Raw genomic sequence first — 26579 nt, 5'->3', positions numbered from 1 at the left:
GGTCGAGTGTTCGGCCGGAAATGCAGTGAGGCTCTGGAAAGCGACCTCCAGTGAAGTCGCCAGTTTCACCGTTTCGTCCAGGTCCTGGATTTCTCGAGCAGTCGCTGTCGCACGTAATTTGATCTGACCCCCGCAACGTAGACGTCTCGGATGGCGAGCTCCATGTGCTGAGTGGCCGTAACGGCCTGATAGTTGTAGTTGCGTGCGAGGGCTTTGAGTTCGCGCAGATAGTCGTCGAGTGACTCCCCGGGGCGCTGGCGTTGAGTAGTGAGAATATGTCGCGCATAGACCTCGTTCACAGGCCGCATGTAGATGCGCTCGAGGATTGTGAGAGGTGGCCTCTTCGAGTTGCACAGAAATGTGGTGACTCACCCATGCGTGGAGGAGGCTCAGTTTTTGTTCGTCCGTGACGGATGGCGTCGACGCGGCAAGGTAGGCCTTGAAACACCGCAGCCAGTGTGAAAAAATTTCCTTCGCCTCCGCGGTCTGTGGATCGAGCTCCAGTCTGTCAGGTTTGAGGGCTGACTCCATAATCATTTTTGTTCAGATAGTTAATTAAATTGATGCGACCATCAATTCACTCAAGGACTCGTGTCGGAGTAAAACAGGGTTTTAATTAACTATCAACTTTGCCTGCCTGCGACTGGTACATACTGAGGACAGTCCGAAGGCCAGCTACCCTTATACTCCTTCAAAGGGGCGGGGCCAGGGGCAGAGCCCGTACATGCTCCAACATCCTCCAACATCTCCCCCTGTGGGTGAAGCCATACAATGGCCCACAGATAAAACCCACAGGGTTAATAACATAGAACATAACTGGTGAATTAACTGTATGTACATTCACCACACTCAGCAGCAAGGAACCATTTCAGGCCCTTTTAATCCCTGTATTTTCAATCCTTTCCTTGCCCCCACCGTATGTTTGTCTTGTGTGTGTCTGGGTGGAGAGTGGGATGGGGGTTTGGGGAAGAGTTAGATTAGCAGACCATTGTTCCATCCTGACCATTATATATTCATCTTTTCCTTTGTTATAAACACATTTTAAAAAAATATTTTACTTATAAATCTGATGCCTGTAACTCATTGGAGTAGTCAAGTGTTAAAGATCTCAGGAAAATACACAAATTATTGGTTAATTCACCACTTGTGTTGGGACTCCAGGGTCTGCGGGGCTGGAATTTTCCACACAATTGTCCAGGGAGTTGTAACAATGTATTTAAGAGGAGGCTTGGCATGAGGGAAAAGGGAACATAGATTTACGTTTATAGAATTAGATGAGAATTGGGAAGCAGGAGTTGCGAATGGAGCATGAATGTTAGCATGGGCTGAATCATAGAATTTACATTGCAAAAGGAGGCCATGCGGCCCATCGAGTCTGCACTGACCCTTGAAAAGAGCACCCTACCTAAGCCCACACCTCCACCCTATCCCCATAACCCAAAGGAAGGAATTGGTGGATGTTGAGTCTGGAGAAAGATGTGTTGATAGCCTGGGTCACATTGAGATCCAAAAAGACGAGGTTTGGGCGTCTTGAAAAATATTAAGGGAGATAAGTCCCCAGGGCCTAATGGGATCTACCCCAGAATACTGAAGGAGGCAAGAGGGGAAATTGCTGAGGCCCTGACAAAAATCTTTGAATCCTCACTGTCTTCAGGTGAGGTCCCGGAGGACAGGAGAATAGCCAATGTTGTTCCTTTGTTTAAGAAGGGTAGCAAGGATAACCCAGGGAACTACAGGCCGGTGAGCCTTACGTCAGTGGTCGGGAAATTATTGGAGAGAATTCTTCGAGACAGGATCTACTCCCATTTGCAAGCAAGTGGTCGTATTAGCAAAAGGCAGCACGATTTTGTGAAGGGGAGGTCGTGTCTCACTAACTTGATAGAGTTTTTCGAGGAGGTCACAAAGATGATTGATGCAGGTAGGGCAGTGGATGTTGTCTATATGGACTTCAGTAAGGCCTTTGACAAGGTCCCTCATGGCAGACTGGTACAAAAGGTGAAGTCACACGGGATCAGAGGTGAGCTGGCAAGATGGATACAGAACTGGCTAGGTCACAGAAGGCAGAGAGTAGCAATGGAAGGGTGCTTTACTGATTGGAGGGCTGTGACTAGTGGTGTTCCACAGGGTTCAGTGCTGGGACCTTTGTTGTTCGTAGTATATATAAATGATTTGGAGGAAAATGTAACTGTTCTGATTAGTAAGTTTGCGGACGACACAAAGTTTGGTGGAATTGCGGATAGCGATGAGGACTGTCAGAGGGTACAGCAGGATTTAGATCGCTTGGAGACTTGGGCAGAGAGATGGCAGAATGGAGTTTAATCCGGACAAATGTGAGGTAATGCATTTTGGAAGGTTTAATACAGGTAGAGAATATACAGTGTATTGAAAGAGTATTGAAAGTCACAGAGATCTAGGTGTACAGGTCCACAGGTCACTGAAGGGGGCAACAACAGGTGGAGAAGGTAGTCAAAAAGGCATACAGCATGCTTGCCTTCATTGGCCGGGGCATTGAGTATAAAAATGGGTGTGGTGAATGTATTGTGCCAATAATCCACCATTATATTTGTATCTGTGCTGTTGCCCTTGTATTGGTATCTGTGCTATGCTGTTGCCCTTGTGGGCTCCTCCTATGGGCCATTGTATGGCATTATCCATCGGGGAACATGTTGGGGCCTGTATGGGCTCCGCCAATGGCTCCTCCCCTTGAAGGGAGGTATAAAGAGCAGTCGACCTGTAGGCGGTTCTCAGTATTGGATCAGTCGCAGGCAGGCACTGTTCTAAGTTGATTAAAGCCACAGTTTACTTCTACTCCCGTCTCGAGTGAATTGATGGTTGCATCAAGTTAATCAACTTAAACGTAACTATGGAATCAGCCCTCAAACCTGACCGACTGGAACTCAATCCGCAGGCCGCGGAGGCGAAATAAATTTTTTCGCTGCTTCAAGGCCTATCTCGCAGCCTCCTCCACGCCTTCCGTCACCGACGAACAGAAGCTGAGCCTCCTCCACGCACGGGTGAGCCATCGAATCTCTGTTCAACTCGACGAGGCCTCTTCCTACGCAGACGCCCTCGCGATGCTCGAACGCCTCTATGTACGGCCCGTGAACGAGGTCTATGCGCGACACATCCTCACCACTCACCGCCAGCGCCCCAGGGAATCGCTAGAAGACTACCTATGCGACCTCAAAGTCCTCGCCGCAGCGGGGCAAAATCAAGAATGATAAGATCTTGAGGTGGAGGATCAAACTTTCCAACTATAATTACGATATAGCATATCATCCTGGGAAGCTCAACGAGCCCCCAGATGCCCTGTCCCGCGGCACATGCGCCAGCGCGCACGATGACCGACTACGGGCTATCCACGATGACATCTGCCACCCGGGGATCACCCGGCTTATCCACTATATCAAGGCCCGCAACCTGTCCTACTCCACCAAGGAGGTCAGAGCTATGACCAGGGACTGCCAGATCTGTGCGGAGTGTAAACCTTACTTCTATCGACCAGATAAGGCCCACCTGGTGAAGGCATCCCGGCCCTTTGAGCGCCTCAGTATCGATTTCAAAGGGCCCCTCCCCTCCAGTGACTGCAATACATATTTCCTCAATATTATTGATGAGTTCTCCCGCTTCCCCATTGCATTCCCTTGCCCCGCCATGACCATGTCCACCGTTATTAAAGCCCTACATAGTGTCTTCACCCTGTTTGGTTTCCTCAATTATGTCCACAGTGACCGGGGCTCGTCATTCATGAGCGACGAACTGCGTCAGTACCTGCTCAGTAAGGGCATCGCCTCAAGCAGGACTACCAGTTATAACCCCAGGGGAAACGGGCAGGTGGAGAGGGAGAGCGCGACGGTCTGGAAGACCGTCCTACTGACCCTGCGGTCCCGGAATCTCCCAGTTACTCACTGGCAGGAGGTCCTCCCCGATGTACTCTACTCTATTAGGTCCCTCCTTTGCACGGCCATAAACGAGACCCCTCATGACCACCTATTTGTTTTCCCTAGGGGAGCCACCTCAGGGGCCTCGCTTCCATCCTGGCTGAAGACACCGGGGCCAGTCCTACTCAGAAAACGCATCAGGAGCCATAAGTCCGATCCTCTGGTAGAGAGGGCCCAGCTCCTACACTCCAACCCCCAGTACGCTTATATCGAACACCCCGATGGCCGACAGGATACGGTCTCCCTCCAGGATCTGGCACCCGCCGGTTCCACCACTACCACCACCACCGCCCCTCCACCATATCCCACCCAACCTACCATGACCAGATCCCCCGCCCCTATATGCCTCCCCCGCTCCCTCCCGCCCACCATACCCCCTTCACCGATCCACAGGAATGAAGCTCCAGAGGAGACGCTCCCGGAGTCCACGTCTGTACCCGCACCGGCGCCCTCACTACCGATGCCAGCACGGACGAGTTCGACACCCGGGCCAGCAAGAACGGCAGAGCTTCGGCGATCACAGCACTCAATCTGTGCGCCAGACCAGCTGAATTTATGAACCCGTCACCCCCGCCGGACTTCATTTTTTAACAGGGGGTGAATGTGGTGAATGTATTATGCCAATAATCCACCATTGTGTTTGTATCTGTGCTGTTGCCCTTGCATTTGTATCTGTGCTATGCTGTTGCCCTTGTGAGCTCCTCCTATGGGTTATTGTATGGCATTATCCATCGGGGAACATGTTGAGGCCTGTATGGTCTCCGCCCATGGCTCCTCCCCTTGAAGGGAGGTATAAAGAGCAGTCGACCTGTAGGCGGTTCTCAGTATTGGATCAGTCGCAGGCAGGCACCGTTCTAAGTTGATTAAAGCCACAGTTTACTTCTACTCCCGTCTCGAGTGAATTGATGGTCGCATCAATGGGCAAGTCATGCTGCAGCTGTATAGAACCTTAGTTAGGCCACACTTGGAGTATAGTGTTCAATTCTGGTCGCCACACTACCAGAAGGATGTGGAGGCTTTAGAGAGGGTGCAGAAGAGATTTACCAGAATGTTGCCTGGTATGGAGGGCATTAGCTCTGAGGAGAGGTTGAATAAACTCGGTTTGTTCTCACTGGAACGACGGAGGTTGAGGTGCGACCTGATAGAGGTCTGCAAAATTATGAGGGGCATAGACAGAGTGGATAGTCAGAGGCTTTTCCCCAGGGTAGAGGGGTCAATTACTAGGGGGCATAGGTTTAAGGTGTGAGGGGCAAGTTTTTTACACAGAGGGTAGTGGGTGCCTGGAACTCGCTGCCGGAGGAGGTGTTGGAAGCAGGGACATTAGTTACGTTTAAGGGGCATCTTGACAAATACATGAATAGGATGGGAATAGAGGGATACGGACACCAGAAGTGCAGAAGATTGTAGTTTAGTCGGGCAGCATGGTCGGCGCAGGCTTGGAGGGCCGAAGGGCCTGTTCCTGTGCTGTACTTTTCTTTGTTCTTTGTTCTAACCCAGTAACCCCACCTAACCTTTTTGGACACTAAGGGCAATTTAGCATGGCCAATCAATCTAACCTGCAATTCTTTGGACTGTGGGAGGAACCGGAGCACCCGGAGGAAACCCACGCAGACACGGGGAGAAAGTGCAGACTCCGCACAGACAGTGACCCAAGCCGGGATTCGAACCTTAGGACCCTGGAGCTGTGAAACAACAGTGCTAACCACTGTGCTACTGTGCCACCCAGAATGATCGCTTTTGTGCTGTCTACCTTATGCAATCCTATGACCAATCATATCTAGGGCTGTGTTCTCCGTTCCCCCCCGCCGCATGTTTCTCGGCGGCACTCCGTTCACTGGCAGCGGCATTCGATTGTCATGTCTAAAGTGAATCGCAACAGCCAGAGAATTCCAGCCCTAATTTCCTGCCCAATTTTACTGTCATTGGCTGATCATAGAATCATAGAATTCCTACAGTGCAGAAGGAGGCCATTCACCCATCGTGTCTGCACCAACCCTGCATACCGTGCCTAGGTCTACTCCCCTGCCCTGTCCCCATAATTCCAGCTAACCGTTGGACACTAAGGGCAATTTATCATGGCCAATCTACCTAACCTGCACATCTTTGGACTGTGGGAGGAAACCGGAGCACCCGGAGGAAACCCACGCAGACACGGGGAGAAAGTGCAAACTCCACACCGACAATGACCCAAGACCGGAATCGAACCCACGTCCCTAGCGCTGTGAGGCAGCAGTGCTAACCACCTTGCCGCCGATTTTTAATGTTAACTTTTTTTTGATAGAATATAAACTCGTAAAGTCGATACATTGATAAAAGCAGCAGAATTTAATTGTACAAATTATCTCATCTGATTATATCTTGGGGCCACACTTTAGCTTCTGTATTAGCTTCAGATGAATAAAGATGGCATGCAGTTTATTACTGTTGCATATGTAAGAAAATGTTTCACGGAATAATCTTCTGTAGCGGTTAACCATGTTTTCCATTTCCAATCCTCCAGTTTTCTTTCCAGCCAATTCCTACCCAAAAGGGGTTTTAAATGGTGAAATGTTTATAAAAGTATAGTGCCTACACAGGCACAATCTCACCAATTCCCCGTAACCATCTCACATTAAGGGGCGATAGTGGCGCAGTGGTAATGCCACTGGATTAGCAATCCAGAGGCCCAGGCTACTTCCCAAGGGACACGGGTTCAAATCCCACCCCAGCAGCTTGAATTCAATTCATAAAATCTGGGACTGGAAGCTGGTCTTGGTGCACATAACCATTGGTGTAAAGACCCATCTGGCCCACCAATGGATAGAAATCTACATCCTTACCTGATCAGGTCGACACATAACTCCCGATCTGGCTGACACTTAACTGCCCTCTGACAGCCACTCAGTTCAGAGGTAACAAGGATGAGTAACAAATACTGAGCTTAGAATTTAAAAAATTGAACTTCATCAGCATTTCTTTGCATTAATCTGAAGTGTGCACCAGTAGAGGGGTTAATGACTGTTCTGAGTAATCGAAAATTAAAATCATTGTTATGGTCAACCCCGAAGCTAAGCTGTCATTCCACTTACATGTCTACAGTAGGATGGATGAGGGTCGTTGAATGTTTGATTTATATTTCAGCCTCATGGTTATTACCTTTGCTTCGATGGAAGGTCAAGAATGCCACCAATGGACCAGACTATTGAAAAGAAGCCGTAAGCTACGAGATGATTGGTGACTTCCTCCTTTTCTTTCTGTATCGTGGATGAGAAACACTTTTCATCCACTGCTTTGAAAGCCTGAAACATCTCCTCATCCTGGTCAATAGGGTCTTCGGTAAAGCTATAATACAAAAAGACAGTCAGTGAGGCCCTTGTCCGCTAATGTTAGAATGCGACTGTTCCATTAGACCTGGTTCATTGCTCAACAAATCAGACATATTTAAATGTGTTTCAGTGGGTGTCTATGGGCCTATGGCTCCCTGCCCTTCTATCAGCCATCTTCTGCCACTCCCACAACTTCTCTTTAAACCTCAGTCTGACAGACAGGTTCCCCTAAAACCAGGATGACGCAGTTAAAAGGGCCGAAGCGTCCAGAAGATCAAATGATCAGCAAACCTCCTCAGCCTCAAAATGGCCAAGGCCTGAAAAGGAAATGTGTGGGAACCAATGGGGGGACTATAGTAGACCCTGTGCATCTCTACAGGGTCTTAGTGAGGCCACACCTGGTCTTATTGAAACATACAAGATTCTGAGGGGGATGCTAAGAGAATTTTCCTCTCGTGGGGGTATCTAGTACTGGAGGAACAGTTTCAAGGTATGTGATTTCTTATTTAAGAATAACATAAAGAGGATTTTTTACCCTGAGTGTGGAATTATTTTCCTCAGAGGGCAGTGAATATATTCAAGGCTGCGTTAGACAGATTTCTGATCTACAGGGGAGTTGAGGGATATAGGGAACAGGCAGGAAAGTGGAGTTCAGACCACAATAAGAATACCTATGATCTTATTGAGTGGCGAAGCAGATGTCAAATGGCCCACTCTTGCTCCTATTCCTTATGATGTCAAGGCCATTACTGTTGCCAGGCCTACCCGACCAGCATCTTTAACATAGTGGTAGTGGAAGGAAGTGGCAGGAACTGAGGTAGATGGGAGGGAAATGGACAAGGAATGGATGACCAACAGCACCTGGAGTGAGTGACACTAGAGGGATATCCAGGTTGGGGCGGTGATGAAGGTAGACTGCACTATCAGGTTTTACTCCATTCCCCGTTGGCATATTGCCTCATCCTTGGATGGGATTGTGGAGCAGAATCTCACCCCGTCCTATCTGTCCACACCTTTACTTCCCCAGATAGCCACAAGTTAGAATTTCAAACTCCTTACTTGATATCTGCCAGCAAGCTATCATAGATTTTCAGCATGGAGACAGTCAGGTGCATGGAAGATGATTGCACCACGGGATTACACTTCTGAACAAAATCCAAACATGGGGGTAACAGCCAGTCACACAGCAGCTAGACAGAAAGTCAATAATTACTGGGCCTCCCCACTTACAATACCTGATCAAAGCATCAAACTTTAGTTTGAAATACTTTCCACTAATGATTAAATCACAGTGAAATAATAATTGAATAATGAGGCTGATGTTGTGAGGGGAGCTCAGGGACATACCTGTATCGTCTTCCTCTGCTCTATCCTCAGCTGCTCAAGTAGTTTTGAAGCTAGCCAAGTCCGGACCAATGGCTCCCATCCCAGATTCATTGGCTCCATGTAAATCATCCCACATCTGCTTGAGAGAAAGGTCAGATATTATTTCCTGTGTGAGGTTGTTTTGATTACAGTCTTTAAACGATAGAGTCAACAGTCATTCCCAGCATTTAACGGGTTCACGTCCCCCTTCTTTGCTAAGTTGTAATGAGGCTTTTCCCTCAGTTTTCGGAGAGAACCGATGACTGGGGCAAATCTTCCAGAGTCTGTAGAGAGCCATGCGGCTCATTTCTTCAACTGGAGAACATCCTTCATCAGACTGTTAGACCCATAGAAGAACTATGGAATTCCTAGTGTGAGGCGGCGAGTGAGACTGGAAGGGTGAAGGACAGGAGGGGAAAAGTGGAACTGGACCCGGTTGGGGGGGGGGGGGGAGAAGAGAGATTGTGGTGGTTTGTGGAAGGGTTGGTGTTCCCCAAGGTGGAGAAGGAACTGGTGGAAGGTTGGGGGACCCCATTGGGCTGGTGGAGGTGATGGAGTGTATGAGGGTAATGCAGACAGGGAAGGCCCTGCCGGATGGGTTCCCTGTGAAATTTTATAAGAAGTTTGGGCGGGACCTGGGGCCTCTGCTGGTGAGGGCATTTAATGAGGTGAGGGAAACGGGGGAACTACACTCTACATTATCGCAGGCATCTATATCCCCAATGCTGAAGAAGGATAAATATCCGGAGCAGTGTGGGTCCTATCGTCTGACATCGCTATTAAATGTGGATGCTAAGTTGCTGGCAAAGATCCTGACCTCGTGGAACCTCTGGTGGCGGCATGTAGGGAAGTTGCATGTTGGGTGACTCCTGCTCGAGGCTTGATTTTTTAGAACTTTATGCCTGATCCCAGGGGCAATTATTCAACAAACAAGTGCAGGAAGACATAAAGAAGGAGGGGGATGTCATGATATGCAAACATGCAACGAATGAACACAAGCTGGAGAATAGGACACAACCAATGGGCAGTCAGGACACTCAGAGGTGGCATCACCACAAGGGGGCATGACATAAACACTATAAAAGTGTTTATAGTGGGCAGCACGGTAGCATTGTGGATAGCACAATTGCTTCACAGCTCCAGGGTCCCAGGTTCGAATCCGGCTTGGGTCACTGTCTGTGCGGAGTCTGCACATCCTCCCTGTGTGTGCGTGGGTTTCCTCCGGGTGCTCCGGTTTCCTCCCACAGTCCAAAGATGGGCAGGTTAGGTGGATTGGCCATGATAAATTGCCCTTAGTGTCCAAAATTGCCCTTACTGTCGGGTGAGGTTACTGGGTTATGGGGATAGGGTGGAGGTGTTGACCTTGGGTAGGGTGCTCTTTCCAAGAGCCGGTGCAGACTCGATGGGCCGAATGGCCTCCTTCTGCACTGTAAATTCTACGAAAAAGGGATGAGGTACTCACACCCTGCCTCTTTCCACAGACAGACATCTAGAGAGTTAGACAGGGTTGATCAGCATCACGCCCCAGCACGTGGCTTAGAGCAAGCTGATACGGTTAGACTGAGTTATTACAGTTAGATTAGCAGAGAGTTGAACTCATTTGAGAACTGTATGAATAGTTCAATTAACACGTTGAACTCACTTCAGAGTCTGGAGCATCCTTTAGTTAAGACTGCATCAAGTAGCAGCCTGTGTTATCCGAAGCAGCATAACACAACAGGGGATGTCCAAATACCAAAAGAAAGCCGCCCTGAAGAAGAGGGCGAGTGAAAGTGTCAGCTCGGCATCTGGAAAGATGGCGGAGGCTGAGCCGTCAGGTCAGGCTGCATAGTTCATGGCAGAATAGATGACCGAGGTGATGGTCATGGAATTTGAAAAGCAGTTTGCAAAGCACATGGAGGTGATGAGGAAGGAGATGATGGCAGCAATGAAGGTGCTGGTGCAGGAGCCGATTGCCCTGGTGAAGGCGGCAGTGTTGAAGGCATCGGTCGAGGTGCGGGAGTAGGGTGAGATACTGAAAGGGGTGGTGGAGGCCTTGTCGCAACACAGCGATCAGCTCACCTCGATGGGTGAGGAGCTACAGAGGGCTGTGGGGGTCAACAAATCGAGCGAAGGTGGAGGATCTGGAAAACAGATCTAGGTGGCAAAATCTGAGAATCGTGGGCCTGCCTGAAGGGGTGGACTGCCCAAGGCCGACTGAGTACTTTGCCAAGATGTTGGTGGAGCTGTTGGGGGAGGGGAAAGATACCTCCCGGTATGAACTGGATCGGGCACATCAGTCGTGGAGGACTAAACCGAAGGTGAATGAGCCGTCAAGAGTGGTGATTATTTGTTTCCATTGGTACCATGTGAAGGAGAAGGTCCTGAGTTGGGTGAAGCAGAAGCGGGAGATGCAGTGAGCTGGTATACGTATTTACCAGATTTAACCATGGAGTTGGCGAGGAGGCGGCAGCGGGGTGCAATTCGGCATAGTGTATCTAGCTAAGTTGAGGGTGACCTACAACTCCAAATACTTTTATTTTGAGACGGTGGAAATGGCGGAAGCGTTTGTGAAGGCAGAAGGACTGGGGCAGAAGTGAGAAATGGGACTTAGGATTGGTCTTGGACTTCTTTTTTATTTCATGTTAAATGGGGTGAAGTTGCCTATTTGGGTAAGGAGCTGGGATTCTTTGCAATGACAGTTTTCTGGAGTTTGCGTCTTTGCACTGGGTTTGTTTGTTTGAAGGGGATTTCTTTGTTTTCCTGGGACTGGGTGGGGGGGGGGGGGGGGGTAGTGGAGGGGAGTGGAGCCTGGGCAGGGCCCTCCACACTGGCTAGCTCAAGCTGGCTAGTGAATGGGAGTGTGGTGGAGGGGAGGGGCTGCAGTCATTGGAGCCTGGTTGAACAGGTTTCGATGGGCCGAGGAGGTGTGAAAAGTGGGGGGGAGGGGACCGATACTGGGTGAGTTGTTTTCGAGGGGACGTGGATGGAGGGATACTGGGTGGGGGGGGGGGGCTGCTGCGGTTCAATGGCAACAAAGGCACGGGGCGGTCCAGGCCCAGTGGGCAGGGCCCGGAGTTTTAATGATGGCGGATAGGAGGGGCAGGGGGGGTGAGAAACCCTCCCTCAGCATAGATATGTGGAATGTGAGGAGTTTGGGAGGCCAGTGAAGAGGTTGCGGGTGCTTGCATACCTAAAAAGGTTAAAGGCCGATGTCATGCTGCAGGAGACTCATCTGAAGGTGAAAGACCAGGTGAGGCTCAGGAAGGGTTGGGTAAGCCAAGTATTTCATTCGGGGTTCAACAGTAGGGGGGGTGGGTGGGTGTAGTGGGTTTGATGGGTAAGAGAGTGAGGTTGCAGATGGAGAAGGTGGTGGCGGACCAGAGGGGCAGATATGTCATAGCAACATGGGCTTTGGAGGGGTGGTTGGAAGTGTGTATGGCCCTAACTGGGATGATACAGGGTTTGTGAGGAAGGTACTTGGGTCCATTCCAGACTTGAATTCGCTCGAGTTAATAGTGGGAGGGGATTGGAATCTGTTACAAGAGCCAGGAATGGAGAGGTCCCAGCCACACTCGCTTGCCCAGTCTGTGGGTGGTGTGGTGGAGGGGTGGGGGGGGGGGGGGGGGTGCGAAGGCGCTGATCGGGTTCATGAGGGATATGGATGGGAGGTGTGGATCCATGGAGGTTCTTGCATCCGAGAGAGTGGGAGCATTCCTTCTTCTGCTCGGTTCATAAGGTTTATTCGAGGATAAGATTTTTTTGTAATAGGGAAGACATTGTTGGCGGGGGTTAGGGGATGAGAGTATTCGGCGATAGCGATCTCGATCACACACCGCATTGAGTAAACACGGTCCTGGAGAAGGGGGTAGCGCAGAGGCCGGGATGGAGAATGGATGTGGGGTTGCTGGGGTATCGAGGTTTCTATGAGAAGATCGGGAAGGTGATTGAGAAGTGCATGGGCTTTAACTGTACAGGGGAAGTATTGCAAACAATGGCATGGGAGGCCCTGAAGGCAGTAGTGAGGGAGGAGGTGAAATCATTTAAGACCTAGGTCGATAAAGAGGAGAGGGAAGAGTGTCAAAGGCTGGTAGAGGAGATGTTGGACATTAACAGGAGGCACATAAGAGATGCAGATCCGGCCCTTTAGGACAGGAGGGAGCTTCAGGCTAACTTTGATTGGTTGTCCACGGGGAAGGTGGTACGCCAACTGAGGCAGGCGAAGGGAGCGATTTATGAATATGGGGAGAAAGCGGGCAGGGCTCATGCTGGCAGGCCAACTCCGGAGGGAGGCGGCAGCAAGGGAAATAGTCCAGGTGCGGGATAGGATGGGGAAATTAGTGATGGCTCTGGACCACATTAGTAAGGTGTTTGAGGAGTTCTATAAACATTTGTATCGGTCAGAGCCACCAAGGGAAGATCAGGGGATGCGGGAGTTCCTGGACAAATTGGAGTATCCGAGGTTGGAGGAGAAAGGTAGGGCCACACTGGAGAGGTCTGTCAGAGTAAAGGAGGTAGAGGAGGCAATTGGAAAGATGCAATCGGGGAAGATGGCAGGGCCAGATGGGTTCCCAGTGGAGTATTACAAGAAATTTAAAGACAAATTGGCACTGCTGATGGTGGGGATGTTTGAGGAGGCGATAGGGAAGGTGGAGCTACCACAAACATTGGGAAAGGCTTTGATCTCCCTGCTGTTAAAGAAAGACAAGGGCCCGATGGAGTGTGGGGTCATATAGGCCTATATCGCTACTGAATGTTGACGCCAAGACACTGGCGTAGGTACTGGCGGCTAGATTGGAGGGGTGCCTCCCGAAGGTGAAAGGGGAGGACCAGACAGGATTCGTGAAAGGAAGGCAGCTATTTTCAAATATTAGGTCATTAAAAGTAATCATGACGCCGGCAGAGGGCAAGGATTCAGAGGTGGTGGTTGCGTTAGATGCGGAAAAGGCATTTGATCGAGTAGAATGGGGGTATATGATGGCGGTTCCTGAGAGGGTTGGGATCGGGCCGAGATTCACAGAGTGGGTACGGCTATTATATAAGGAACCAAGGGCGAGTGTCCACACAAACAATATGAGTTTGGAGTAGTTTACTCTGTACCGGTGGACCAAGCAGGGGTGTCCTATGTGCCCTCTGCTATTTGCATTCGCGATAGAGCCTTTGGCCATCGCTTTAAGGAGTTCGGGACTGTGGAAGGGAATAGTATGGGGGGGGGGGGGGGGAACATAGAGTATCTCTGTACGCAGGCGATTTATTGTATATATCACAGCCGAGTACGCTGATGGGGAATATAATGGGACTTGGTGGGGAATATAATGGGATTCTCTGAAGATTTGGGTCTTTTTCAGGATATAAATTGAACCTGGAAAAGAGTGAATATTTTGTGGTGTCCCGCCCAGGAGTGGGGGCGGGAGTGGGAGGGCTGCCATTTCGCAGGGCAGCAACCCACTTCAGGTACTTGGGGGTGCAGGTGGCACTGGACTGGAGGGGGGGAGGGGCTCTATAGGTACAATTTTTAGAGTTTGGTGGAGAGGGTGAAGGCGGGTTTGGCAAGGTGGAACAACCTCCCTCTGTCACTGGCAGGTTGGGTGCAGGCGATTAAAATGAATGTGTTGCCGTGATTTCTGTTTTTTTTTCAGTGCCTGCCGGTCTTTTTGCCGAAGGCATTCTTGAAGTGGACAAGTCAGTCACTTTGTTCATTTGGAGGGGGAGGGGAGGTAGCCAGGGTCAGGTAGGCGTTTTTCCGAATGATGATCTGTAACTAGTGATGTTCCGCAGAGATCAGTACTGGGACCTCTGCTGTTTGTAATATATGTAAATGACTTGGAAGAAAACATTGGGCAGCACGGTAGCATTGTGAATAGCACAATTGTTTCACAGCTCCAGGGTCCCAGGTTCGATTCCGGCTTGGGTCACTGTCTGTGCGGGGTCTGCACATTCTCCCCGTGTGTGCATGGGTTTCCTCCGGGTGCTCCGGTTTCCTCCCACAGTCCAAAGATGTGCAGGTTAGGTGGATTGGCCATGATAAATTGCCCTTAGTGTCCAAAATTGCCCTTAGTGTTGGGTGGGGTTACTGGGTTATGGGGATAGGGTGGCGGTGTTGACCTTGGGTAGGATGCTCTTTGCAAGAGCCGGTGCAGACTCGATGGGCCGAATGGCCTCCTTCTGCACTGTAAATTCTATGATAATCTATGATGAATACTGCCTCCTTAGTGATTACAATCATCTCAAGGTCCTCACCTATCATATCTTTATTTCCATCAGTCACTGGCATGTTATTTGTGTCTTCCACTGTGAAGACTGACCCAAAAAACCTGTTCAGCTCCTCAGCCATTTCCCCGTCTCTTATTATTAAATCTCCCTTCTCATCTTCCAAAGGACCAATATTTACCTTAGCCACTCTTTTTTGTCTTACATATTTGTAGAAGCTTTTACTATCTGCTTTTATGTTCTGAGCAAGTTTACTTTCATAGTCTACCTTACTCTTCTTTATAGCTTTTTTAGTAGCTTTCTGTTGTCCCCTAAAGACTTCCCAGTCCTCTAGTCTCCCACTAATATTTGCCACTTTGTATGTTTTTTCCTTCAATTTGATACTCTCCCTCACCTCCTTAGATATCCACGGTCGATTTTTCTCCTTTCTACCGTCTTTCTTTTTTGTCGGTATGATCCTTTCCTGAATACTGTGAAAGATCGGTCGGAATGTTCTCCACTGTTCCTCAACTGCTTCACCATAAAGTCTTTGCTCCCAGTCTACCTCAGCTAGTTCTTCTCTCATCCCATTGTAATCGCCTTTGTTTTAGCACAAAACACTAGTGTTAGATTTTACCTTGTCATCCTCCAACTGTATTTTAAATTCCACCATATTGTGGTCGCTCCTTCCAAGAGGATCCCGAACTATGAGATCATTAATCAATCCTGCCTCATTACACAGGACCAGATCTAGGACTGCTTGTTCCCTTGTAGGTTCCATTACATACTGTTCCAGGAAATTATCTTGGACACATTCTATAAACTCCTCCTCAAGGCTGCCTTTACCAACCTGGTTAAACCAACCGACATGCAGATTAAAATCTCCCATGATAACCGCTGTACCATTTCTACATGAACCGTTATTTCTTTGCTTATTGCCTGCCCTACCATCCTGTTACTATTTGGCGGCCTATAGACTACTCCTATCAGTGACCTTTTCGCCTTACTATTCCTGATTTCCACCCAAATTGATTCAACCTTGTCCTCCATAGCACCAATATCATCCCTTACTATTGCCCGGATGCCATCCTTAAACAACAAAGCTACACCACCGCCTTTACCGTCCATTCTATCCTTTCGTATAGTCTGATACCCTTGGATATTTAACTCCCAGTCGTGACCATCTTTTAACCATGTTTCAGTAATGGCCACTAAATCATAGTCATTCACGATGATTTGCGCCATCAACTCATTCACCTTATTCCGTATACTACGAGCATTCAGGTAAAGTACACTTATGCTGTTTTTTATGTCTTTGTTATGAATCCTAACACCTTGATCAGTAACTTTTCGCAAATTATTTTCCTCTTACCCTTTCTCCTAATTTTCCTTGTCTTTGAACCCATATCTCTACATAATAACCTGTCACGTAACCTGCTGCCTTGCTCTCCATTAACCATTATACTGTCCATAGCTTTACCCTTCCCTTCCCCCCAACTTCCTCACTTAAAGTCCTTGTGGAACCTTGGATGACGAGTGATATTGTAGGCTTCGTCAAAAAGAAAAAGGAGGCATTTGTCAGGGCTAAAAGGCTGGGAACAGACGAAGCCTGCGTGGAATATAAGGAAAGTAGGAAGGAACTTAAGCAAGGAGTCAGGAGGGCTAGAAGGGGTCACGAAAAGTCATTGGCAAATAGGGTTAAGGAAAATCCCAAGGCTTTTTACACGTACATAAAAAGCAAGAGGGTAGCCAGGGAAAGGGTTGGCCCACTGAAGGATAGGCAAGGGAATCTATGTGTGGAGCCAGAGGAAATGGGCGAGGTACTAAATGAATACTTTGCATCAGTATTCACCAAAGAGAAGGAATTGCTGGATGTTGAGTCTGGAGAAGGGGGTGTAGATAGCCTGGGTCACATTGTGATCCAAAAAGACGAGGTGTTGGGTGTCTTAAAAAATATTAAGGTAGATAAGTCCCCAGGGCCTGATGGGATCTACCCCAGAATACTGAAGGAGGCTGGAGAGGAAATTGCTGAGGCCTTGACAGAAATCTTTGGATCCTCGCTGTCTTCAGGGGATATCCCGGAGGACTGGAGAATAGCCAATGTTGTTCCTCTGTTTAAGAAGGGTAGCAAGGATAATCCCGGGAACTACAGGCCGGTGAGCCTTACTTCAGTGGTAGGGAAATTACTGGAGAGAATTCTTCGAGACAGGATCTACTCCCATTTGGAAGCAAATGGACGTATTAGTGAGAGGCAGCACGGTTTTGTGAAGGGGAGGTCGTGTCTCACTAACTTGATAGAGTTTTTCGAGGAGGTCACTAAGATGATTGATGCAGGTAGGGCAGTAGATGTTGTCTATATGGACTTCAGTAAGGCCTTTGACAAGGTCCCTCATGGTAGACTAGTACAAAAGGTGAAGTCACACGGGATCAGGGGTGAGCTGGCAAGGTGGATACAGAACTGGCTAGGCCATAGAAGGCAGAGAGTAGCAATGGAGGGATGCTTTTCTAATTGGAGGGCTGTGACCAGTGGTGTTCCACAGGGATCAGTGCTGGGATCTTTGCTCTTTGTAGTATATATAAATGATTTGGAGGAAAATGTAACTGGTCTGATTAGTAAGTTTGCAGACGACACAAAGGTTGGTGGAATTGCGGATAGCGATGAGGACTGTCGGAGGATACAGCAGGATTTAGATTGTCTGGAGACTTGGGCGGAGAGATGGCAGATGGAGTTTAATCCGGACAAATGTGAGGTAATGCATTTTGGAAGGTCTAATGCAGGTAGGGAATATACAGTGAATGGTAGAACCCTCAAGAGTATTGAAAGTCAAAGAGATCTAGGAGTACAGGTCCACAGGTCATTGAAAGGGGCAACACAGGTGGAGAAGGTAGTCAAGAAGGCATACGGCATGCTTGCCTTCATTGGCCGGGGCATTGAGTATAAGAATTGGCAAGTCATGTTGCAGCTGTATAGAACCTTAGTTAGGCCACACTTGGAGTATAGTGTTCAATTCTGGTCGCCACACTACCAGAAGGATGTGGAGGCTTTAGAGAGGGTGCAGAAGAGATTTACCAGAATGTTGCCTGGTATGGAGGGCATTAGCTATGAGGAGCGGTTGAATAAACTCGGTTTGTTCTCACTGGAACGAAGGAGGTTGAGGGGAGACCTGATAGAGGTATACAAAATTATGAGGGGCATAGACAGAGTGGATAGTCAGAGGCTTTTCCCCAGGGTAGAGGGGTCAATTACTAGGGGGCATAGGTTTAAGGTGAGAGGGGCAAGGTTTAGAGTAGATGTACGAGGCAAGTTTTTTACGCAGAGGGTAGTGGGTGCCTGGAACTCGCTACTGGAGGAGGTAGTGGAAGCAGGGCTGATAGGGACATTTAAGGGGCATCTTGACAAATATATGAATAGGATGGGAATAGAAGGATACGGACCCAGGAAGTGTAGAAGATTGTAGTTTAGTCGGGCAGCATGGTCGGCACGGGCTTGGAGGGCCGAAGGGCCTGTTCCTGTGCTGTACATTTCTTTGTTCTTTGTTTGTTCTTTGAGGCCCTCCATGCCATCCGGTCGCTGCTCTGTACAACTACCAATCAGACACCTCATGAACATCTCCTTGTCTTCGCCAGGAAGTCCTCCTCCGGGACCTCGCTCCCAACCTGGCTAGTGACACCCAGACCCATCCTGCTTCGGAAGCACGTGCGGGCGTACAAGTCGGACCCGTTGGTCGAGAGGGTCCACCTGCTGCACGCTAAACCCCAGTACGCCTACGTGACGTTCCCTGATGGCCGGCAAGATACAGTCTCCCATCGGGACCTGGCGCCCGCCGGAACCTCACGCGCACCTGAACCATTAACGCCACCCCCCCACCCCACCCACAGCACCTCACTGGAGGGTCAGTCCTCCCGCCACTCCTACCAAGGCACACCCACCGACGCCCCCTCCAGGCGCCCCCCTCTCGGCCCAACCGTTGGCCCCACTAGCGGCGTCTAGGGGTGACGAAGCTGCCATGGAGACCGACGCCATGCTCCTGGAGTCGCAGACGGCCGGAACCCCACCAGAATCACCACCGAAGACCAGACGATCCAGGAGGACGACCAGGCAACCCGACCGACTGATTGTTTCACTGTGACTATAACCGTAAACTTACACTGAATGTATATATCTTCCACGCTTGTAAAATATTCTCGACAACTCTGTAAAGAGGTATCACGGTACCTCCATATCTGATCATACCATGTAGATGCAATTGTAACCACTGGCCACCACCCCCGCTGGACTCTTTTTTTAACAGGGGGTGAATGTGGTATTATCAAGTATTACAGTACCCAAGAGGTTAAACCTAGGAGTTTACCATTGGCTGTTGGTATGTAGCTCCGCCTTGACAGGCGGGGTATAAGAACTGGTGCCGTCCCAGCAGCCCTCACTTTCTGTACCGAAGCTGCTGGGGAACAGTTCTAGTCGATTAAAGCCTTCAGTTATGTTACAACCTCGTCTTTGAGTGTAATTGATCATGCGTCAGAGGGTATTAGCTATGAGGAGAGATTGAATAAACTGTGATTGTTCTCCCTAGAGAAACGGAGGATGAGAGGTGACCTGATAGATGTTTATAAAATGATTAGGGGGTATAAACAGGGTGAACAGTTGGAGGCTTTTTCCCAGGGTGGAATTGAAAATTGCAAGGGGGACTTGCGAGGAAGGAGAGCTTCCCAATAGCGGCGCCCCCCTCACTGTTGGAAGAGGTATTGACAGCAGGGGGAATGGAGAAGGAGGTGGTATCAGCAATTTATGGGAGGATTTTGGGGGAGGACGGTGTCCATGGAGGGGATGAAAGCCAAGTGAGAGAAAGAGTTGGGGGAGGTTATGGAAGAAGGTCTGTGGAGTGAGGTGCCCCGGAGGATGAACGCCTCAAGCTCATGCGTGAGGTTGGGGCTGATACAGCTGAAGGTCGTGTCTAGGGCGCACCTCACGAGGGCGAGGATGAGCCGGCTCTTTGAGGGAGTGGAGGGCATATGTGAGCGGTGTGGGAAGGGCCCCGCAAACCATGTACATATGTTTTGGTCCTGTCCGAAGCTGGAGAATTTTTGGAGGAAGGTTTTCAGTATCATCTTGGAGGTACTACACATGAACTTGGAACCAGGGTCCCTAGTAGCCATTTTTGGGGTGCCGGACCGGCCCAAGTTGCCGGTGGGTGCGGGGGCAGATGCTTTGTCTCGCTGATTGCCCGTTGGGGTGGAGGTAAGTTTCTCCGCCCTGTGCCACGGCTTGGCGGGGAGAGCTACTTGAATTTCTGACTCTCGAGAAGGTGAAATTTGAGCTGAGGGGGATGACGGAGGGGTTCTACAATGATGCACTTTCGGGAATTGGTTGCCATCGAACATTAGGGAGTGGGGAAGGGGGGGGGGTTGGGGTTATTGTTGCTTTTGATTACACTGTTTATTAATTGACTGTTAATTTTTTACCTGGAACACATGGGCGGATATTTTGGTATGTATATTGAGGGGGGTGCTGGTTTTGTTTGGGGAATTGTTATTATATTTGTTTTTTGTTTGTTTTTTCTTTTGTTGTTTATTTGATGAAAATGTTGAAAATGAGGAGAATAAAAAGATTTAATAAAAAATAGATTCTGGCCTTGCAAATCGAGGACTGTGTGCCGGGGGTGATGGGGGAAGACCAGACAGGGTTTGTAAAGGAGAGGCAATTGTCGGCGAATGTTAGGAGATTAATAAATGTGATAATGATGCCCCCGGAAGGACATGATGTAGAGGTGGCAGTGGCAATGGACGCAGAGAAGGCTTTTGATCAGGTGGAGTGGGAGTATTTGTGGGAAGTGTTAGGTCGGTTAAGGTTCGGGCAGGGTTTGTGGACTGGTCCGGTTGTTGTATAAGGCGGCGGTAGTGAGCATGTGGGTGAATAGGGTGAGTTTGGGGTACTTCGGGCCACGTGGGACAAGGCAGGGAGGCCCACTGTCCCCGTTGTTCTTTGTCTTGGCAATAGACCACTGGCAATGGCACTTAGAGCGTCAAGGAGTTGGAGAGGGATTGTGAGGGGGGAGGGCTTGTGAAGGGGGAGGGATTGTGAGGGGGAGGGGTTGTGAGGGGGGAGGGGTTGTGAGGGGGGAGGGGTTGTGAGGGGGATGGGTTGGGAGGGGTTGTGAGGGGGAGGTGATGTGAGGGGGGAGGGGTTGTGAGGGGGAGGGGTTGTGAGGGGGAGGGGTTGTGAGGGGGAGGGGTTGTGAGGGGGGAAGGGTTGTGAGGGGGGAGGGGTTGTGAGGGGGGAGGGGTTGTGAGGGTGAGGAGTTGTGAGGGGGAGGGGTTGTGAGGGGGGAGGGGTTGTGAGGGGGGAGGGGTTGTGAGGGGGAGGGGTTGTGAGGGGGAGGGGTTGTGAGGGGGGAGGGGTTGTGAGGGGGGAGGGGTTAAGCACAGGGTCTCACTGGAAGTGGACTACCAGTTGCTGTATATTTCGGATCGACTGAGGGGTATTGGGGGGAATTCTGTGCATCCTGGGGGAGTTTGGCCGGTTTTCCGGATGCAATCTAAATATGGGAAAGAGTGAGGTGTTCCCGATCGTGGCTAGGGGGCAGGTGAGGAGGTTGGGAGAGCCGTTCAAGGTGCTAGAGGCGAGCTTCAGGTACTTGAGTATCCAGATGCCGCAGGGATGGGCCCAGCTGCATAAACTGAATCTGGCGCGGCTGGTGGAACAGATGAGGGGAGATTTTAAGAGGTGGGATGTGTTGTCACGATTGCTGGCGGGGTGGGTGCAGACAGTGAAAATGACGGTGCTGCCGAGATTCCTACTTGTCTTTCAGAACCTCCCGATCTTCGTCCCAAAATCATTTTTTAAGAAAGTCAACGCTTTGATTTTGCAGTTTGTGTGGGCGGGGAAAACCCCACGGGTTAAGAAGCTGCTGCCGGAGTAGAGGCGAGGTGGGGGGGGGGGGGGGCTGGCCTTGCCAAATATAATTAATTATTACTGGGCAGCTAATATAGCCATGGTTAGGAAAAAAGATTCCTACAGTGTAAAAGGAGGTAATTCAGCCCATCGCGTCTGCATGACCCTCTGAAAGAGCACCCTACCCAGGCCTATCCCCCCGCCCTATCCCCGTAGCCCCAGAACCCCACCTAACCTATACATTTGTGGAAGTCGAGTCAATTTAGCATGACCAATCTTTCTAACCTGCACTTCTTTGGACTGTGGGAGGAACCTGGAGGAAACCCGCGCTGACACGAGGAGGAGGTGCAAACTCCACACAGCCACCTGAGGCTGGAGCTGAACCCAGGTCTCTGGTGCTGTGAGGCAGCAGTGCTAACCACCGTGCTGCCCATTAGGGCAATGGAGGAATAAATATTATCCAGGACACTGGGCATAACTCTCCTTTGAAGGTGCCATGGGAACATTCTCACCCACTTGAGAGAGAGGAGACAGGAGTTCAGGTTAACTGAGTACTGGAAATCTGCTTCATAATGAGAAAGAGCTCACACAAGCCAAGGCCACATTTATTGCGCAAATCAGATGCTTGACAGTTCAGGAATGACTACTCCCCCCCGTTCCCCCATGCTCCCGTCCCCACCCATACATTAATGCCAATGCCACACAGTTCATATTCCTGTACCCACCTGCTGACTGTTGCAGGTGATGCTTGCTTAAGATCCAGAACTTCAAAAATTATATTCTGCTGGCAGCTCATCTGAATAATTTCCCCACTCATCAAACAGAGCTGTGGGACATGGTAATAAGCTTCACATTAATATACAATGTGCACTGCACTCAAACAAGAGCTATGTAAATCACTCGAATTCCAAAACCATCTTTTCAATGATAAATAATGAAAACTTTATACCACTTCATAAGTTTAGCATAATAAATGTTACAAAGATGATAATAGAATAAACAAGAGCTTTCCTTGCTAATGGTATTGTATATTTCAAACAGAATCAAATGTTTTCCTATCCCTAGAGGCGATTATGTGGCAATCTTCATTCAAATGGCATAATTATTCTTCACAGCTAAACCAAAAAGTAGAGATTTGACTGAGGGCACTGGAGCTCTGACGAGTAAAAGAGTACATATTAAAATACCTGCAGCATTGGAGCTGTCTCTCTTGCCATTTGTGCTAATTTAAGTTCAATGTGAAATACCCTCCTGGTGAGCCTTTGTAAATGAAGTCTGTCAGAATGCAGGCCATTCTCCAGTGCCCATTACCTTTTTGTTATCATCGAGAACTGTGTTCATGTTTTCCACCCAGACTGCATCCACAGGGCCGTCAAAGATGCACCACTTCCTGTCTCTGGTTGGGCTGGTGGCATGTTCTCGAAAAACATTCGCCAGGATTCCTGTCAAAATCAAAGAGTTTCCAGAGCTTACTTTACAATGTAAACAACTGCCACATCACATTTAAGTATTAATTAATTGAACAACTTAGAATCATAGAATCATAGAAGTTTACAGCATGGAAACAGACCCATCGGCCCAACCAGTCCATGCCACCCAGTTTTTACCATTAAGCTAGTCCCAGTTGCCCGCACTTGGCCCATAACCCTCTATTCCCATCTTACCCATGTAACTATCTAAATGCTTTTTAAAAGACACAATTGTACCCGCCTCTACTACTACCTCTGGCAGCACATTCCAGACACTCACTACCCTCTGAGTGAAGAAATTGCCCCTCTGGGCCCTTCTGAATCTCTCCCCTCTCACCTTAAACCTATGCCCTCTAGTTTTAGACTCCCCTACCTTTGGGAAAAGATGTTGACTATCTACCTTATCTATGCCCCTCATTATTTTATAGACCTCTATAAGATCACCCCTAAGCCTCCTACGCTCCAGGGAAAAAAGTCCCAGTCTATCCAGCCTCTCCTTATAACTCGAACCATCAAGTCCCGGTAACATCCTAGTAAATCTTTTCTGCACTCTTTCTAGTTTAATAATATCCTTTCTATAATAGGGTGACCAGTATTCCTAGTTGTATTGTAACGGTGTTGCCAAGTTGGTGTGAATATTGAATATTCAGCAGGTCTGGCAGAGTCTGTGGAGAAAGAGATAGACTTCTGCGGGACTGGTGGGAAGGGCTGGAAAATACCAGACCTTACTCCAGACCTTAGCCCATCACTTCTATTTCCACTTAATTATTTTCCTCCCTCTCTTAACTCCTTTTTTCTCTGCCCTTTATAGAATTTACAGTGCAGAAGGAGGCCCATCGAGTCTGCACCGGCTCTTGGAAAGAGCACCCTACCCAAGGTCAACACCTCCACCCTATCCCAGTAACCCCACCCAACACTAAGGGCAATTTATCATGGCCAATCCACCTAATCTGCACATCTTTGGACTGTGGGAGGAAACCGGAGCACCCGGAGGAAACCCACGCACACACGGGGAGGATGTGCAGACTCCGCACTTGTTATGGTACTGGACCAGACCGCAATTAATATTATTTTCACAGCAACTTATTTGCAGTGTTAATGTAAGCCTACTTGTGACACGAATAAAGATTATTATTATTATGAAACCGGATGACACACCATCAAATTTTCAATCTGCAAACTGTGAGAAAAAGATACTTCACTCCAGGAATGATTCCACTGACAAATAGGGATCTTTTTATATTAAAACAAACATTATTATTAACACAGGAGTAATCACATTAGTATCACAGAAAAAATAGCTCAACAAGTAACAGTAGAGAATTACCCTTTCAGGCACAACCTACAAATCCTGCTTTCCTTATCAGACTAAAAAAACCCACAGCCAAAACTGCTTGCTACAGACCTGGCTCCCTCCATTAATTATATAATCTCTAGCCCACTCATCCCATGAACTGCTTACCTAAGCCTAAATGGCTGGAATTCTCTGTGTGTTCGGGGCGGCAGAATTCTCCGGTCCCGCTGCAGTGAATGGAGCTTTGGCTGAACGCCAAATTCTCCGTTCTCGCTGGCAGCGGTGGCGGGGTGAACTCTGAGCAGAGAATCTCGGTCAGTGTCTCAAGTTATCTACCACCTCCCCAGGGAACCATACAAAATACACAATACTCCATTTTTCCATTAACCACATCTTAATTGCAGACCGAGCAGACACACAGACTGGATACCATAACCAAGGATCTTTCATAAAATTAGTGCAACAGATATATACCTTAATCCAGGCTTTTAAAAACCTTACTGCAACAGATATAAAATATAATATATACCAATTTCTTACATTCATTACCACCCTCCTAGACACTTCCCTTGTGTCCTGCCTCCTTTTATTTCTCCCCTTTGGGTACTATGCCTTCTATTCTGCCCCTTGCGGACATCATCTGAAAACATAATAGGATTTTCCATATGCAGGCATATGATACCAGCTCTACCTCACTGCCATTTCTCTATGACCCCTCTACTGTCTCTAAATGACCAGGCTGCTTGTCTGACACTCAGGACAGAAGGAGCAGAAATTTCCTGTGATTAAATATTGGAACGTTAGAAGCCATCGTCTTCAACCTTCATCAGAAACGTTGTACCCGCACCACTGACTTCATTCAGCACCCCAAAGATTGGTGCTACACCAGACTGTTTACAACCTTGCTGTCATATTTGACCCCGAGATAGTAACCAACCTCATATCCTGTCTCCATGTCCCTGCCTCAGCTCAGCTGCTGCTCAAGCCCTCATTCATCTCCTTGTTATCTCTAGACTAGATTATTCAAAGGCACTTCTGGCTGCTTTCCAATACTCTACCCTCTATAATCCTGAGCTCATGTAAAACTCAAATGCCCTTGTTCTATTGCACACCCAGTCCCATTCACCCATTACCCTGCACACTGACCTCCATTGGCGTGAAACCAATTAACACCAATTGAGGCTAATCTTCATATCTTTAACGGGACGGACCCTCTATCTAACAGCCACCCATGATCTCCCTAGCGAGCTGTTACACGTGACCCTTTTAGTGCACCTATATAAAAACAGGAAGCTAAGGCAATGGCTGCTGAGGGGATCGAAGGAGGTGAGTAGCCATCTTCAAAATCGGGCAATCAGCCCAGGGACTCTGGAGCTGCTGGCCCGGTACTCGGGAGGGAGAGGCACAGTGGGAGGGGATGGGCGCTATCGGTGGTGAGGTCGCCATGGGCTGGGGGGTCGAAGGGCTCAGCGCCTGCAGGTCCAACAGGCCACCCCCCAGATGGTGCATAACAGGCAACTTCAGCTGCTGCATGTCCGTCCCACTGAACACCCCAGGACAGAGCCCTGTCCATGGTAATATGGTGAAGGTCACTTTAACTCCCTCTTACAGTGGGGCCTCTGGCTGCACAGCTGAAGGTTATTGCTAAAAGGGAATTGGTATTGTTAGTACACAAGTACTTCATAGCTCACAAGTGGCTGCAGGTTGTATTTGCTGTTTGTTCCTGCTTGTGGCTGCAATGCCTGAAGACCTAGTGTTTATTTGCTGCTGCCTCTTTAGCTTCTGTGGCCTGGAGTAAGGCAAAGGGAGGATGTAAGCTCGTCTCCTACCAGTGTTGGAGAGGGGGATGGGGTGCTCTTTCACTCTTATGTGCTCGGTGTCAGTGTGACTCTCTGCTATGATTATTCCTGCTTTTGAGAGTCTGCTGCTGGGAGCTGCAGGAGGGCGAGAGAGAGGCAGATGCCACAAATGCTGCTGTAGCTGGTTGGAGACTGTTTCTTTGCTGCTGACTCTTTTGCTTCTGTTGCCTGGAGTAAGGAAATGGAGTGAGATGACCTACTGCCAGTGAACATGAAGGGGAAGGGCGATGATTCGATTCAACTGATCAACTTGTTGCAGGTGTTGAAGAACTGCTTTTGTAGCTTGTTG

At 49.0% G+C, this 26579-nt stretch overlaps 1 protein-coding gene across 1 annotated transcript in view; it reads right to left on the bottom strand.

Moving 5' to 3' along the window:
* The window catches only part of LOC140388180 (dynein axonemal heavy chain 3-like), a 1528048-nt gene that overhangs the window by 650115 nt on the left and 851354 nt on the right, over positions 1-26579 (bottom strand). Inside the window, exons 35-39 of the mRNA XM_072471941.1 lie at positions 22980-23110; positions 22394-22494; positions 8594-8708; positions 8306-8436; positions 7077-7262 (exon numbers count right to left, since the gene is read on the bottom strand). Of these exons, the coding sequence (XP_072328042.1) occupies positions 7077-7262; positions 8306-8436; positions 8594-8708; positions 22394-22494; positions 22980-23110 (664 nt within the window). The remainder of the gene's footprint in view (positions 1-7076; positions 7263-8305; positions 8437-8593; positions 8709-22393; positions 22495-22979; positions 23111-26579) is intronic.

Source organism: Scyliorhinus torazame, chromosome 13, assembly GCF_047496885.1.
Source record: "Scyliorhinus torazame isolate Kashiwa2021f chromosome 13, sScyTor2.1, whole genome shotgun sequence".
In the NCBI taxonomy this organism is placed as follows: Eukaryota; Metazoa; Chordata; class Chondrichthyes; order Carcharhiniformes; family Scyliorhinidae; genus Scyliorhinus; species Scyliorhinus torazame.
Note: the sequence above shows the minus strand (reverse complement) of the source record. Positions and strands in the feature narration are given on the sequence as shown.